The 17,143-nt window shown below is 45.5% G+C and overlaps 1 protein-coding gene and 1 long non-coding RNA gene across 3 annotated transcripts in view; one reads left to right on the top strand and one right to left on the bottom strand.

The window, feature by feature from the left end:
• LOC147818645 (uncharacterized) overlaps nucleotides 1-322 on the bottom strand; it is a 2,228-nt gene extending 1,906 nt beyond the window's left edge. The window contains exon 1 of the long non-coding RNA XR_015437797.1: nucleotides 141-322. This is a non-coding gene — a long non-coding RNA (uncharacterized LOC147818645). The remainder of the gene's footprint in view (nucleotides 1-140) is intronic.
• Nucleotides 323-2,226: 1,904 nt separating this feature from the next.
• On the top strand, nucleotides 2,227-16,839 carry LOC111661409 (sine oculis-binding protein homolog). 2 transcript variants are annotated; one of them, XM_023414960.2, is made up of 8 exons: nucleotides 2,227-2,466; nucleotides 3,724-4,053; nucleotides 6,879-7,008; nucleotides 7,282-7,476; nucleotides 8,181-8,332; nucleotides 9,611-9,706; nucleotides 9,930-11,855; nucleotides 14,241-16,839. In XM_023414960.2, the coding sequence occupies exons 2-7, from the start codon at nucleotides 3,961-3,963 to the stop codon at nucleotides 11,844-11,846; spliced, it is 2,583 nt and encodes an 860-aa protein (XP_023270728.1). In that variant the 5' UTR covers nucleotides 2,227-2,466; nucleotides 3,724-3,960; the 3' UTR covers nucleotides 11,847-11,855; nucleotides 14,241-16,839. The 2 variants fall into 2 exon arrangements, with proteins under 2 accessions (XP_023270728.1, XP_023270727.1); XM_023414959.2 differs by having other exon boundaries at nucleotides 9,909-11,855.
• Nucleotides 16,840-17,143: the final 304 nt, after the last annotated feature.

The following is a 17,143-nucleotide window of genomic DNA, read 5'->3' as shown; positions in this document are numbered from 1 at the left end:
ACCTCCTCCTCTCCCCGCCCCTACCAAGAAACACCCACCACTACTTTAAGGCATAAAATCAATTTAACAGCAACAAAACATTTGAAAGGAATAGAGGACCAAAAAAAAAAAAAAAAAGAAAAAAAGAAATGTCATCTTACCTGTGTTGATAAACATATGGCGAACACAATCACTCCAAGCTGAACGATCGTCATTCTGGACATTTTGGGGTTTTTTTTAATTATTATTTTTCAATTTTTCCGTTTTTTTTATTTTTGCAGTAATTTGGCCAGATGGAGGAGGCTGCCCACAGACGCTGCTTCTCTCTAATGTGGACGCTGCATCAGACGGAGCTTTTTATACCAGCTGCAGGTCTGTGACGTAGCCTATAGGGGACCCGGACACTGAGGCTGTAATAAGAGATATACAGAAATGTAATGTAGCCTAATAGTGGTTTGGCCGCAGCAACTTCAAACTTATGGAAGTAATGACTCACTTTAGGAAGATTGTATACATTATTTATTTGAACATTTGTGAAGTCAGCTGAGCAACACGACCCATCCACCAATCCGCAGAGTTGTCCAGTGGAAGTTGAAGTGCCTTGCTCAATGGCACGACGCCCTGTTTTAAAGATTGTACTCTATATAGTGGCCAGATAAGTCGAACCGAACCGGCGATCGTCTGAATACACCTGCACACTACTCCCACCGTCATGTTGCCATGGTGATGAGGATTCATATGCTGTGTAGTTTAGGCTGTAATTGGGATCATAATAATTGAGATGATAGGCGCCTCTTTCAGCTGGTAAAACTCAAAAACGTTTATTTCGAGTAGAAAAAAAAATCAAATGGAAAGGAGGGAAAATGGCAAACAGAAGTTAATACAACCTGTTGAACTGTCTCTGCAGGGTAAGTGTGGCATCAGCGACACCTAGTGTTCTGGACACATTAAAAAAAAAAAAAAGTTTGGTGTTTGTTGTTTAATGGACATTTAGAGCCGTGAATTTAGGCTATATTTTAGGCTTTAATAATTTCTATATAATTTGCTGCTGTTGAAGGTGTGTAATATTCTGTGATCACCCTTTTGAGCATCTTTATCCTAAAGTCTATGTGAAGATAAATAATAAGTAAACTCAATTAAATATAAAAAATAGCAATTAATCTGTGACGGCAATTAATTAATTAACCATTAAAACTTGTAATAACCCTTAACTATACTAATACATATTCATAGGCTACACGCATGAGTAAACGAACAAACTGCACAATAGTAGGGCCTGTGTGCAACTACAGTGCAGCAACATATATGATTAAACATAATCTGATTATATTTTGATTTAATTATATGAATTAGTTTTTGTATTGTATTTGTAATTATGTTTCTGCTGGTTTATCAACACATACAGAGTTGGTTGAGATTAAGATTTCGTTTGGATTAAAACAGGACATGAACATTATCTCACACCTTTCAACAAAGTTTTGACTGGAGACCCTAAATTCTGTTGCCTTGGACAAACACAAATAATTAACTTTCAGTGTATGTAGCTATGTTAGAGTATGGGCCACTGTATTCATTTTCTGTTATGGAAAATTGTGAAAAAGAAAAAAAAGAATTTTCCAAAACTTTTGTCAAAAATGTAAATATTTTTTTTTTTTGGTCAAATCTAAATACCGATTCCAAAGAAAATAGTTTTAGATGCTGCAGGTCAGTGTGTTTGGTCGCTAGGCCTGATGCCCTGAACATGATGACTATATTTGCATGTAATTTGACGCAGGGAAAACACCGGACTATATTCACAGACACAACTATTCAAAACTTATGGGTAGACATCGCCCCCCGACGGTGACTACAGCTCACTGTAAAGCACAGTGGGATCACACTGTACATCCTTTTTAATGCTGAAGACACACAGCAACATTTTCAATCATCTTCTAAACTGACAGGATAAATTCACTGTAATCTCGTGTCCGTGGGCAATAATATAGGTAATGATACACAAAGTGGCCAATTTTAATGATTCGGTCCAGATGTTGGGGATTGAAACTTTAGACCTATAAATACTGTCTCCAGTCCTCTGTCATTGGTGTAAGTGGATTTCTGAGGGAGTACTGAGACGCTCTTATCCCCGCCCTCACCCCCCCCCCCAGAGGAACCTAAAGGGACAGCGCTCCCTGCAGAGGCACCAGATGTGCGCTGTTATGGAGAGCCGGGGAGAGGGGGCCTTTTGTGAGGCATCAGATAAGCCCTGTTCCCAAAGCCGAGCCGGATCGGGTATCATCAGCGGTTCCACGAGGGGGCGAAACCCAAGCCCTGCGCCCTGGATCGGGTTTCTGTTTACACGAGCGTGGTCCCTGGATTCCTCCAACCCCCGTCTACCTGTCTGTCTCTCTGCCTGCATGGGGTTGGGCGACCAAGTGAAAGTCCTGCAAGAGAGAGACGTTTAAGGACGCAGAGGAGCCATCTAAACCCGGCTGCCCCACATGCCTGGTAATGACATGACCATCTTTGTAGATGAACTTCGTCAGAATAAGTGGGAGAATCGACCGGATGTTGATTGAGACCGGATGGTGAGGTGACAGTGAAGTGACGTGTTTATGTTTCTGAAATCAACTTGATCATCTCCATCCTTTTCGTCACCAGCTGAGAAACATGATAGTGTAACGAATCGTCTGGCCTTCACCATCAGGAATAACCATGGGACAAATGTTTGTGTTCAAAGATCTTAGTTGCACGCACACGTCCCTTTATGTAAATGTAATCCCTGCCCTGAGACATGCGGGGCTTTTCCTCCAGGCAAAGGGTGGCTCAGGGGCCAAATGTGGACATTTCAGGTGTTTTTCTGTGCAGCGCGCGCGCACAGACACACACACACACACACACACACACACACACACATACACACACACACACACACACAAAGTTAGAAACACACGGGCGGTGATCAAACAGATGCCATTTGAGAAAGCCCCAAACATTCTGCCATGATATCGTTTAACTCACAGCGCTCTTTTCATCTCTTTATTTTAAGACAAGAGTTTACAGACAGTATTTGTACTGTGTCCCCTCAGATAAAACACAGTCTTTGCATTCCTTATGAAATGTATCTGTTGAGATTTGGGAGGGGTGGGCGCCAGGTGTTGGGTTACACCAAATCACAGGGCCCTCCCTTCCCTATCCGGAGAGGGCAGCGTCAAGCTGCACAGAGAGAGCGTGGATTAGACCGGAAGCCAGGCGATTTAGCTTTCATAATAAAAGCGGAAAGTAGCTAAGCGTGTGTGTGTGTGTGTGTGTGTCTTAAGGACAAAATAGAGCAAAGTCCACATTCATATCCAAGATAATAAAAGAAATTGTGTAACAATTGAATGTTAATAGGATAGTTACTAGTAATAGTGTAAGTGTTACTGTTAGCGTGTGTATATATATTTGTAGCCTATATATAGGCCTGAATTAATAATTGGATAATTGGTCTACACTGAAGTTTTTACAACAGGTCCTTTCCTGACCTGTTTTACACTGTCAGTAACTCTAGCCAGTGTTATGGGTAGAAGATTTAGCCGGGATCATAGCATGAAAAAATGAAGTTTTTGCACTTTTCCTTCTTTTTTTTTGTTATTTAGTTTTAATTAATCCTATTATCAGAGTTCCTAATTTTAGTCGTCGTCATTTTAGTCGTTTAGTCGTATGTTGTCAATAGGAATTTACTTTGAAATTGGTGACCGGAAGTCTTATCTTGGGTACCGGTAGGCGCTTGAGAGCGGCGGAGAGGAGAGAGTGGATTGTTCGGCGGCGGAGCCTCCAGCCCGGAGCGCACGCATGTTCAGTGAACTCGAATGGTGTGAAGCCCCAGATGAAGGACTCAGACGTCCGGGAATGACAGCCACTGTCACCGGGTGTGACAGCTTTCACTCTGACCTGCTCCGCTAGAACTACTCCAGCTGACACCCATCACTGATCCGGATAGGATCCAGCCAGATCAGGACTATGCCAGAGATGGAGAAAGGGAGACCACCGGAAAATAAACGCAGCAGGAAACCCGCGCACCCCGTAAAGAGGGAGATCAACCAGGAGATGAAGGTGAGAGTGAGTGTGTGTGCCACTGCTAGATAAGATTTTATCCAGTGAGACGTCTTTTTGAACTTTTTTTTACGCACGCAATGTCTTCCTACTGAGGCCAGCGAGAGTCAACTGCGCACAAATCAGTGCTGGGAATAATCAGATACACACTATGTTTGTTTTCAATGAATGCTCTCCTTGTGTCTTTTATGTAAGCTATCATAACTCACTGAGACATTTTAGAAGCAGGCTGTTAGAAAAGCGCTGGGCCTTGCGCAGAGTTTACCCCCATGTAAGAAAATAAACTAACTTTAATAAATATTTATTATCAGTCTAAACTGGAAATGTCACACACACACACACACACACAAACACACACACACACACACACACACACACACACACACACACACACACACTGCGAGAATGGGACGTTTTGATTATAACTGTAAGCAGTGAAGAAGAGAAAGTTGGCCTTTGCCTTCTAGTGACGCCATGTCAGGCCAGCTGTGGCCGGACGCGCACACTCTAATGTCCAGCGGAGATCCAGATGTGCGTCACTTCTTCCTCGCTCCTGCGGTGCTGCACACTTGCTCTACCACAGAGGCTTGCCCTCATGCCTTCCAACAGAGAGAGGGCATTTATATCCTTTAAATAGCCTTCCTCAGCACACTGGGGAAAACACTAATGTACTATCACACCATTTTTTTTTTTTTCAGGATGCAAACACCAAACCAGACTCCTACTCCTTATATTCCTATCAGAATATAACTTCACTATAGTGATATGTCCTTTAGGAGCCTCTTCCTCTGCTTCTTGCTTTGAAAGACAGCTACTGCACAGGCAATAATAAGTTAAACCACACTAACAGACACGATTCCCTCCCACCATTATGAGCCTATTACTGCATGGAAACTAATCCATGGATTGTCTGCTTTGTTTGGGTCTGGACACTGGCTATTTAAGACTGTGACTGTGGTGGTGAGGGATATCCGAAGCTCCCTCAAGCAGGAGCTGAGGAATCTAAAAAGACAAGCATTTTTTTTTCTTTTCTTTTCTTTTTTTTTTTTGGGAGGGGGCGAGATTCTGGCTTTTCGTGAGAGAGGAAATGTGCTCTTTTTGTGTAAGTGGTTTGGATTGTAGCGTTTGATATCCAGGGGAGGTGTAGTGTTACAACTTAACTAATTTTAATCAAAACATGCGAAACACTATCCCCGCTTGATGTAAGCCTGCCTGGGCTGAATCTCAGGGTCGGCCCCGGTTTGTTGCCTTTGGCTGCAACTCTCTCTGTGGTTTGGGATATGGCTTGTCACTCTCACAAAGCAGATGTTTGTCTGAACTGCCAAAAAGAAACAAAAACAACATTGTGGGAAGTGGAGGGGTGGGTGAAGAAGAAGAAGAAAAAAAATTGCCCCGTCTTTGGTTAACAAGAAAACAGAAAGACTAAATGACACTGAGCTGTATCCATATAGGAGAGCTGCCATCGGTGTAGTCCCTCCGGAGAACACCATGATGTCCAAATTGGGAATGATGGGGAAACATGTAAGACTTTAATTGAAAAGTGAAATCCTGGAGATGTGCACCTTTTTTTTTTTTAAAAGGAGTCAAATGATGAGAGGGGTGAAAGGAAAGACAGTAAAAGAAAGACAGACAGGAAGGCAGGGAGGCAAACTGATTTCTTGCTCAGCTGAGGTCCAGCCGTGTGTTGTCTCTGTAATACATCTGTTTCAACAGCACATTCGGACCTACTCCCTCCACGTCAGACCCGAGCGCAGCACCAGACATCGGATACTTAACTTTAATCATCGTTAGGCATATTTAGCTGGATATGATACCACTGCTTGCACTCACCCACACACTCTCCCAGACACACACACACACACACACACACACACACACAGCAGAAAGTGAGCAAGCAAGGGAGAGATCCATTTCTTTGAGGCCCTTAGTGCGGAGCAGAGGTCGGAGTGAGGAAAGCAGGGGAAAGAATGTGCAGTCAGTACTACAGCACTACAACACCACCACAGCAGACTGGCTGTGCTGGAAAAGGGTGAAACCTGAGAGGCAGAGCTGTGTCGGGTGTCAGGGTTGGAAGGTGCTGGGGTGGAGGGGAGGATGGTGAAGATGGGAGGTGGGTGGAGGGGGGGGGGCAAGGGGGCAAGGGGAGGGACAGGGAAAGCTGGAGAAAGAGAGAGAGTGGTGGACATTGGAGAGAGAAGAAGGGAGAGGAGTGGGGCATTTCCGAGAACCGTGGGACCTCGCTGTGGTGTTGGGTGTCCCGCTCTGATTTCTGCCCGTTCCGGATCAGGTTTCTCCTCCAATCCGGTTCTCCCAAAGCCACAGAGAGAGGTGGGTGGATAAAGAGAGAGACCTTTGTGTTTTGTTTTTTTTTTTTTTCATCTGGTCGTAATAAAAAAATAAAAAAAAGAGAGAGAGACCACACATCCCATCTGCGGAGAACAGTTTTCTTTTCTCCCTCTTTTTTCCAATTAAAAGAGATAAACAAAGGATGATTCATAGATTTCACACTGGTGTTAGGTTTTAAACCTTTCCGTCTCAGATTTAGCAAGAGTAAACAACTTGAATACATCATGGAAAAAGCGTCATACTGTACTCCACTGTGCCCGTATTCATTTCTCCAACAGGGCTGGGGCTGAGAAAGAATCCCTCGCATTGATTCAGAGTAGGAAGGTCTGATTATGTTTAACATAGGATAAAAAGTTCCACTAACAACCCTAAGATGTACGCTCACAATTTCCCATTTGTAGGCAGACTATGGCTCAGTTACCCTATCCCTTTACATAGAATGTTAATCAGTGATTTCTTTCGCCTCTTTTCTCATGCAGACGTTTGCAGAGAGCACCATGAACGAGCTCCTGGGATGGTACGGCTATGACAAGGTAGATCTCAGAGAGTCAGAGGCCAATGAGATCAGAAACTACAGAGAGAGGCGTCAGCATGTGTCCGTGCTAAAAGGTGAGGGCAGGTGTCGACAGCTCTGATGTTACACTATCAAGCAGGTTCTGCAGGTTTTAGTGCAGACATTGAGTCACTGTTCAAATTTAGCAGACAGTCTCACCTGTAGCTGCAACTTCGTTTCATTCAGATACACCTATTGTTTCTCAGCATATCTGTACTAATATTTGTGGGGCATTGTCACAGGTGCAGACGTTATGACAGTAAGATTTATACCGTAGTATCACATGGGAAATCCAAGTCGTGCCGTTACATTGTGTTTTCATCTTCCAGAAAACTCATTGCCAAAACCCAAGAGCCTGGACACCAAAGTCAGTCATTCAGTCCTGGCCATGAAGTGCGGAGAGAGAGACTCCTCCAGCGTCCCCTCCTCTTCACCATCCTCTTCGTCAACAAGTTCATCCCTGACCACCCCCAAGGAGCACAAGAGTGCCCCAGTCATTGTCCCCCTTATAAAGCCATCAGCAGGTACGTGGGCAACACATGAAGACCATTCTAAGTTTTATACATGAAAATCTAATGTCAAGCATCGGGTGCACAAGCTGATGTTGTCCCATAGCCTCACCTTTATATACCACGCAGCTAATAAGTGTTTTTACAGTAACGCATTTCCTGTTGAATGTGTTCTCCAACACACTGGACCTAAAAGAAATGGTATTAATAATGATGAATTGCTGAACTGAAGGTCAAATAAAACTTACAAGGTCAACTCCCTGACCTCAGTTTGATTTTCGATGTGCTGGAGTTCTGAGTCAAAACAATACAAAATATATCACCGTGCATACACTTACAAACTGCACTGCAGGTGCAGAAATCTAGACATAAGGTCGAACAGGGATGCAGCAGGATCTCTGGTCTCCCTGAAAGCTAAAGAACCAGTTTCTGTTCACAGAGCAGAAACCTGACTCACTTCTCATGAGTTCTGGTGCGATGTTTAAACCCTCTATAATCAACACCCTGATGAAGACACACACACATACACACACACACACACACACACACACACACACACACACACACACACACACACACACACACACACACACACACACGCACACGCACACGCACACACACCTCTTTGGAACTGAGCTTTTATCAAAGTTGTGTACCAGTAGGTTTTGAGACCCTGCATCCACTGATTGCCCTCCTCTCTTCTGATTTCTCCCTCGCAGTGGAAGATGTACAGAATGTGCAGATAGTGTGTGTCTGGTGCCAGAAGGAAGGTGTAAAACGCTACTCTCTATGCATGGGCTCAGAGCTCAAGAGCTTCTGCAGTGAGAAGTGTTTCGCTGCCTGCAGACGGGCATACTTCAAACGCAACAAGGTTAGTAGTAAACAAAAAACTGTCACAGGCATTTAAGTGTGGTTTGACCTTTGTTGAAGAGAGGTCGCAAATCCTGATATCTATATGGTGATGAATGGTCTATAGATTTGTTTTTATATTTGTGAATGTGTTTAGTTCACACACAAGCACATGCACATGCACATGCACATGCACATACAGGTACTGTATAGGGACAGATTTTCAGCCAGCCTCTGAGACTCAAGTGGTTTCTGGCAGGTAAACAGACCTTCAGAAACCGATACTCCTGATCTGGTGAGGTCATAGCTGATGGATTAATTTACAGGAATTTAAAAAGGGGGGGTTGTGTCTGAGAATACACTTTCTAGTTAGTATGGAGGAGCCGGTATAGGAATGGTGGGAGGGAGGTCAAAGTTTGTAGAGGACACTTAGTATCAGTTTCGCGTTAATGGAGGACCATTAAGTGGCTTTGGTCCGGAGGACAGGAAAGCAGCAACCTCGGAGAGCTGCTCCGATGCACACTGCCATGATTTTTCACCTTCCTTCACAACAGGGATATACCCTCTTTGGTGTGAGGTGACGTGCGGCTGTATCGCCTTTCACCTTTGCTGTTGTTTATACTGTGGCAGGTTTATTCACAAGGCAGCAGAGACAAAAAGGAGGGTCGAACAAAGTCTGAATGCAACAAGCTCTCTAGTTTTTCGGAGGTGGGGAGGAAAGCGTTGCCGTTGGCTTGTTGCTGCTTGTCTGAGAGGAAGGCCAGGAGGCCTGGGGCGAGGTGTCCACTTTCAGTGCATACCTTACCTTCAGCTGCCTCATGTTTCGTAACTCAACACGACTCAATGGGTCACAGAGATGGGGGAGCACTCAGATCCACAACAGATCAGCTTACACGAATCAAGAGGAATTTCCTATATTAATACTGGCAAGGCCATTAATAATATGACAATACATCACCTGCATTATCTCCCTTACTCAGTTTGTAGGATCATATCTGTTTCACAACACAGGCATTTTCCTTTGTTGTAGTGCCCTTTAGGGTTTGGTATCATGCGTGAAGTTCAAACTGCTTCTAATCTTGATGACAAGGCAATTCATTATAAGCTATTTTTCGCACTTGTTATGTAAGAAGCTCAGATTTGGTTTAATAACCACAGAATGATTCCAGGATAGTGTTTGGTTCTAAAGCAACTGCGGCGACATCATCATAAGACGGAGAATTAATCCATCAAATGCAAGTCTGACGAACTGCTTCGCAGCAGTTGCCACGTGTATCATACTGTGGTTTTCCCCTGTCAGGCCAGAGATGAAGACCTCCATGGTGAGAGATCCCCTCAGCACCCCCATACGGAGGACTCGCCCAGACTGGTGTTGAAAATAAACAGCAATGTCAGAGTAAGAGGGCACTATCAATGTATCTTTTGTTTTCCAGTGCAAAGTATTAATATAAGCATGCTATGAAATTACAAGATTAAACCAGACATGTAGCTTGTATTCATACCTTAAGAGGTTTGGAAAAGAGTCAGTCTTTTTTCCTTACTGCACAACAATCTTATAGTTTTAAGCTAGAATATATCACTTCAATGACCCCCCACAGTCTCTCTCTCCTGTGCCACAGGTATGTGATTGGTGCAAGCATGTCCGTCACACTAAAGAGTACCTGGACTTTGGATCCGGTGAGGAACGTCTCCAGTTCTGCAGCACCAAGTGTCTGAATCAGTACAAGATGGATGTTTTCTACAGAGAAGCACGCGCAGCTCTCACCAGCACCAGCTCCAGCCCAAGCAGAACCAGTCAGGAGGGGAGGGCGGAGAGCTGTGTCGCCGGGCAAAAGCTACTCACTCCTGAGTCCTGGAACAGCAGCAACAGCATAGGGGAAGCCCGTCATAGAAACCTCTCCCCTAAAGGGCCAGCGCTAATCCATGGTTCAGCAGAATCCACCTCCATCTCCTCCTCAGAAGCATCCTCTTCTTCCTCTTCCAAGGTCCCTGTCTCTGGGCTGAGAACCCTGGAGAGACCCATCCAGCCTCCTCCACATCCGCCTGCTGTGGAGGTGTCACCCCACCCTGCTCCCCTTCCTCCTCCACCTCCGCCTCGCCCCCCTCTGGAACATCAGCCCCTGCCTCAGATCCCCATCCCCTTCATCAGACCTCCTCTTCATGCACAGGGCATGAAAAGCCCCCTTGCCAACCCTCCCAGACACCCAGGTCCCCCCTCCAGCCCTATCCACAGACCCCCCCACTCTCCTCATCTGCAGCCCCCCACCTCCTCTTCTATGAATCCCCCTGGACTGATGCATCCCTTTCCAGGAGCCTACTTTCCTGGCTTGCACTCCCCTCCTCTGAATATGATGCCAAGAGGTCCCGTCCCAATGCCTCCCATAATGAACTTTGGTATTCCTTCCTTTAGCCCTCTCCTGCCCCAGCCCACTGTCCTGGTCCCTTATCCCATCATTGTTCCCTTGCCTGTTCCCATACCCATTCCTATCCCTATTCCAGTCCCTTCAAAAGCAACCTTAGAAACTCCAAGTCACAGTGGAGTTATCCAGCCTGTGCCAGAGGGGGTAGACAGGGGTAGATCCAGGGTTACCAGGCTGCCATCTCCAGGGATCCCTGAAGGGGACAGCAGATTGGTAGCCAACAAGTTGGGTGGAACCTTGACTCAAGGTCTCCCCTCGCCAACTGAGCCCAACACAGATTGGGTTAAATCAGAGAGGCCATTCCCATCCCCAACTTCCACAATCAACAGTGGAACATCCTCTCCAAGAGCACAGTACAATGAATCCCCCTGCTCCGCTCCAGGGTCGGAGGGGCTGACAGACTATAAGCAGCAGCAGTCAGAGCGACAAGTCATCCAAAGGGTTCTTCAAAGAACCCAAGTCAAGATGGAGCCCAGTGCCAATGGAGTGGTGGACCTATCAGGGCTGGGGGAGTCAGGAACTGGGCAGGGTACCAGGTCAGGGCTCCACGACATCATCAGACCCACCCCTCCTCTACCACAGTCCCCTTCACATGACACTGTCTACCACCACCTGGACTCTCACACGCCACCTTCACACACCCCACCCAGCCCCACAGGGAACAGCCATCTGAACGATGTCACGTCCTCTGCCCTGAAATCTCAGGACCACAGTCCAAACGGGATGTCCTCCTCATCCACACCCTCCAGTCCGGACTCCTCCCTACCGCAGAGAGTAACAGCACCACCCCCAGACCCCACTATCAGTGAGCTGGAGGCCATCAAAGAGAACAAGTGCTCTGTTGTCGGCCCAGCGCGGGTTGAGGGCCCCGTCAGTCAATCGGAAGAGCCCTTAGCGGGAGTCGGGGATGTAGGAGAAGACCCCCATGTTCCTGATGAGGACCATGCCTATGCCCTGCCCACAGCACCAAAGACAGGTGGGACCACCACCCCGCTGCTCTTGCCCAAACTCAGGGACAAGGGTAGCCTGCGGAGCCCTGCTAATTTGCCAAGCGCTGGAGACATGGAGCCAGCTCTGAAGAGGCGATGTCTACGAATCCGAGATCAGAATAAGTAGAGGATGGAGGTGAGAGATTCTGTTTCTCAGCAAGACAATGTATAGATAGGTGTGCTTTCACTAGGTGTTAGTATATTTGGTATGAATGAGTTGCACTAGTGTGTGTCCTTATCTTATTCGAACATCGGCAGAAGGCGTTGCACAAATGGCCCATGGGTGGCATTTACCGCATTTCAGAGATTGACAGCAAAACATGCCAAGTTGACTCTAACTGTATTTACATAAGCTTTCTAAATCCCATTGCTTTGTTCTGTGCGGCAAACCCCACCCATGTGGTATTCTGCACAGATTAAATTAAAAACCAGCAATTACTTTTAAACGGCATTTAACCGGGGATTGGAAAATGTGCGCATACACGCATCCGTACATGCACAGGGGAGGCTTAATCACAGGTCTCACAGTACGTGCGCGGTCACTAAACAGTGCGGCGCCATAGATAGAGAATCCCAGTAACCTGGCACTCCTCTGCACTCTAAGGTTACAACAGGGGAAGGAGGTGGAGGGCACAGGCAGTGAGAGTCACTTTGAAAGGCAATCACTTCACCACAACCTGACAGTCACAATGCTTTGTTTGCATGGCAGCCTGTTTTTCTAGGCTCAGTTTTGCCAAGATATGTGAGTGTGTGTCTGTTTCAGAAGCGGGGTGGGGGATTTCTACATTTTAACCAATGAGTTGATGGTCTTGTCCAGAGGAGTTTGCAATGTATGAGAAAGTAGGAGGCTCACTGTCTTGGGTAAGGGCAGATGGCTGCTGCTGAATCAAAACCATGACCTTGAGGTTATTGGATAGCCTGTCCAAACTGCCACTTAGAGAGACGGATCGAGTGAGGTTGTCTATATGCGACGCCTATAAGTCAAACCCTTGCTTCTTACAGCATGAGAAGTGAGGCAGTGCAGACATCTTTCTGAGGTCGCTGTAGAGACAGAGGTGATTGTCAGGCAGACTACAAGGCGCTGTTAATATGAGAGCCAGCCCTCAGCTGTGATAGAGCTCTGGGGCTTCATTAGGAAACACAGGGGCAGAACCAGAGCGATCCGATTACACATGTCATAATGACACCCTGTTCTGGCCGCAGCTCGTATCTCTCCCATGTACAAGTTTTGCTCTCTCCTCTCCCCCTTTCAGTCCTTTTCCCTCCTCTTCACTCACCACCGCTGTCCCCTGCCAACCAGATGTTGTTGTTAGAGTTCAGCTGAAAAGCCTCCTTACTTTGGACCAATCGAAAGGCACCTCTTGATTTCACTTGCCCGATTGGTAGTCCAAACGGCTGTAACACCGCCCGTCGTCCTCACCCGCTGGTATCTGGCCATAATGAGATCACGTTACCATTTTACTGTATGTCATGAGATTAATCCGCTGATATTACAGAGGGGGTTTAGATTTCAACTGGCCTGCTTTGCTCTCCATATTCTGTTCCAAGCCTCCAAAGGCCAGGGGTCACCTTAATGATTGTGTTTAAAAAAAAAGAAAGAAATGGTGTCTGTTGATAGAGAAAGCCCTGCATAAACCTTTATCTTGTACCCCAGTGTAACAAGATTCCCTTTCACTAAATGAGTTCCTACTTTGCTCGTTGTCATTTGTTGTGGTTTCATGCGCCCCCTTAGTAACCAATACATATGAAATCACAGCGTGCTGCTTGTGTCGTGCGGACGGATTTATGGCCCAACGTTGTGTGTAATGGGAGCTGGCTGCCGTACGTGAATGACTTTAGCTGGCCACCTCTGTGCTCTGAGCCGAACATTTCTGTCCTGTTCTATTGTCTCCACTGCTAAAAGTCTCCTTTTTTTATTATTTATTTATTCATCTTTTTAAAATCTCCCTCTCTGACAGAATCAGCAGCCAACTGGAGGATTTCACCTCAGGAAACAGCCCGTTTTTTCGTCTCACTTTTCCCTGCCTTTATTTGGGATATTTTATAGCCTCGTGTAATCCGATCCCACCACATGGGTATTCGCTGAGCGTTTGAAACTAAAACGCAATGGGACAGAGGGAGTACAGAACCCTGGTTTGGCCCTTACATGTGTGTGTGTGTGTGTGTGTGTGTGTGTGTGTGTGTGTGTGTGTGTGTGTGTGTGTGTGTGTGTGCGCGTCTGTTTACATTTAATATGTGTTTGAATTAAAGTCTGTGTAAGTGTGTGTGAGAGAGAGAGAGAAAGGGGCCAGATGTTCCTGGTTTGATTGTGACCTGTGCGACAGTTATCCGAGCGTTGACATGACTAAAAGCCTCATTCTCAGTGTTTATGTAGAATGGGTGGATTAAGGAATGAGTGTCCAGGGTAAGAGATGTTGATATAAGATACGGCAGAAAATGGAAATTAAACAGAATTAGTCCAGAATCTATAACATCTCACCACTCTTTCTTCTTTTTTTTTCTCTCTCCACCTAATGAACAGACTCCCTGTTTAACACTGTATGGCAGTGCCAGATTCAGTGCCACGCCCTCTTGTGGACAACCATAGTGCTAACATCCTCCAGCCTGTCCCTCAGCCTGTCAGCCCACCAGTGTCGCTCTGCCTGTAGACCAGCAGGGTGCCAACCCAGGAAGCGGTCCAGATGGCCACACTATCACAAGTCAACGTTGGGGGACGAACACAACACAGTCACACATTTTGTCTTGGACCAAAGAGTATTGCTGGCTTGTGTGTTATGTTGTGTTCAGTGAGTGTTTGATACGGAGCATCTCAGATCTTCTTGCCCCAAAGTGTGTCTCTGTGTGTGTATGTGTGTGCACGAGTTAGTGCGGCTGCCCAGATGCGCTCCTCCTCCTCCTCCTCCTCCTCCTCTCCTTGCTCCACACAGCAGACAGAGCTGTGATCAGCCTTGTGTGGTCTTCTCAGATGGAACCTGAACATGATCTCTTTCCAGGGGAAACGGTTTGTTTTCTCTGCCTGGCTTGCACAAAGAGCCACATTGTTCCTCTCCCCATATCCCACGCTGACTCCCCACTCCAGGTTTTGGGTTACCTGGCCGACGGGGGCTCAGACTTCAGGAGTTTTTTTTTTTTTTCTTTTTTGACCGACAGCCAGGAATATAGTATACCCTTCTCCTCTCCACCTCTCCACCCCAATCTAAATACAGTACACACCACACGCTCTGAGGTTTGATTCCTCACAACTGATTGCCTGTGATTTCCTTCTCTGCTCACTTCCTTCAAGGGAGGAGAGAAATTCTGCTGAGATTAAGACTTAATCCTTGGGCAGTTTACACACTGTGCAGAGAGAGTCTGGCTGGGCTGTTAAGACAGACGACTGAGCAGTATCACGCAATCTCTGAGGGGGAGAGGATGCGCCCTCTGCCTCCTCAAAAACAATAACATGATACAAAAACATATAGTATATATATGAGGGGACGCCTACTGATATACAGTAGCTGAGACGGTCTGTGAACACTTTAGTCGTCCTGATGACGCTGGTACAGAAATGTGTGATTTGCAGACCTGCCCTCACCATTCACCTGATCCGCCAAAGCTTTAACAGCAGAATCACAATTTGAATCATTTTTTGCCATGCATATTCATGGAAACATTTCAATCATGAACATTCACGGCACATGACAGTTTAACTGGTCCTGATTCTGATTTTTTTTCTTTATGTTGCTGGCCCTGATCAGACAATTCTAAAAAAATACAAAAAAACAAAAAAAAAAACACAAAAACCCACAAAAAAAACAAAAAAACAAAAGCAGACTTCTAATATTACCAAGTGTGGTATTATACTCAACCATCAAATGCTGTAGTATGCAGCAATCAGTATTACAGTTCCCACTACTGGGGATACCTAATGAGATTTGAACCAGCTAGATCACTTAGAGGCTTTGTCAACACTTGTCCCATTGCAAGGTTTCAGTTTTTCTAGTTGAACTCTACACAGATACTGTTTGATGTTATATTAACTTATGGATGATGCATCTGTAGATTTTCACAAAAAGTGCTTTATTTCTTCATTTGTTTTTGATGTTTTTTTCTCTGATGGTTGTATTTCGTGAGTGCCGAAGCTCTTACATGCCCCTTGTCTTTATGTTTATATACTGTGTCCCCACTAGAGAGCAGTGTTTGCCTGTGTAACTTTGCACCTGCCCTTATCTGACAAGAAAGCACCAGGAGGCCCCATAGGCCAGTCTGCTGAAACCCATACCATCACACATCACAGTGCCAACTGACTGATATCTAACGCCAAGTAGACAGCTTTTCCTCCACATCTCGCTGCCATTGTTTTATCTTCAAATCCGAATATTGCCTATTTCAGCAGTGTCATACCAAGAGGAGCCTCTTCTTAATGTAGCGTTCAACAGTCCCGAGGGATAAATAGTCATCACCACCTACTCCTAGAATAACTCCAAATGTGGCCGACCCCTGCCTTCATTCCAAAACGACATGCCTATCAGTTAGTGTGTGTATGTGTGTGAGAGAGAGAGTGTGTGTGTGTGTGTGTGTGTGTGTGTGCGCGTGCGTATGTGCGTGCATGTGCCGACAGCGGCAACACATTTGACTGTCTCCCCACTCATTCCAGCCTACACCCTCACGACAGGTCATGCCATTATGTCAGTGTCATCCTCGGCTGGCGAGGGGACTTTGTCAACAGCTTGTATGAGTCAGTGATGACATCACTGCATGCAGATAGCTGCGGTGTCAACAAGTGGTCCTCTACTCTCAGGCCAGAGGCCAAAAAAAAAAAAAAAAGACATTATTAAGACTGCCATTATTGGTTTTATTGCACATTTTAATCATTGCCATTTCTGACCTGATGCAGTTTGTGTGTTAATCCAGAGTTTTGACAAAAAAATGCTTTTGTGTCAGAGATTTTGTTGCTCTTGTTGCCTTAAATTCGTTGGTACTTTTCTGACCTCCCCTGACAAACAACAACAGACAGCCCACTGTCTGAATAGATTGTTCACACATTGTTTGTATTTGAATACAGATTCAGTAACCAAGAGCTTTGGTGGAGACCTCTTTGTAAAGTAAAATAAATAAAAGTTATTCTAAGAGCAAGGAAATGTCTGGTGTATTTTCTCACAACTTCAGCTTTTGCAGTTATTTTTTATACTTATACTTTTTATTAGAGCAATTTTTGTCATCTATTTTGTTTTTCTAAACTGAGAACTGGTATTTTGTTCTAATGTATCCCTCTAAATATTAATGTTGGCCAAGTGATTAACCAACTCTCTCACAGAACACAATGAATCAGATTTCGAGCTGTAGATAAGGACTCCTCTCACACACTGTAAATTCCTATTTTTAGTGTCAGTGCGTGTGCAAGGCTGTGCATCAGCATTCCTGAAATACTGAAAGTTGGTCGAG

Source organism: Seriola lalandi, unplaced genomic scaffold (assembly GCF_002814215.2).
Source record: "Seriola lalandi dorsalis isolate HSWRI2012SDOR001 ecotype SW California unplaced genomic scaffold, Sedor1 jcf7180002054544, whole genome shotgun sequence".
Classification (NCBI taxonomy): domain Eukaryota; kingdom Metazoa; phylum Chordata; class Actinopteri; order Carangiformes; family Carangidae; genus Seriola; species Seriola lalandi.
Note: the sequence above shows the minus strand (reverse complement) of the source record. Positions and strands in the feature narration are given on the sequence as shown.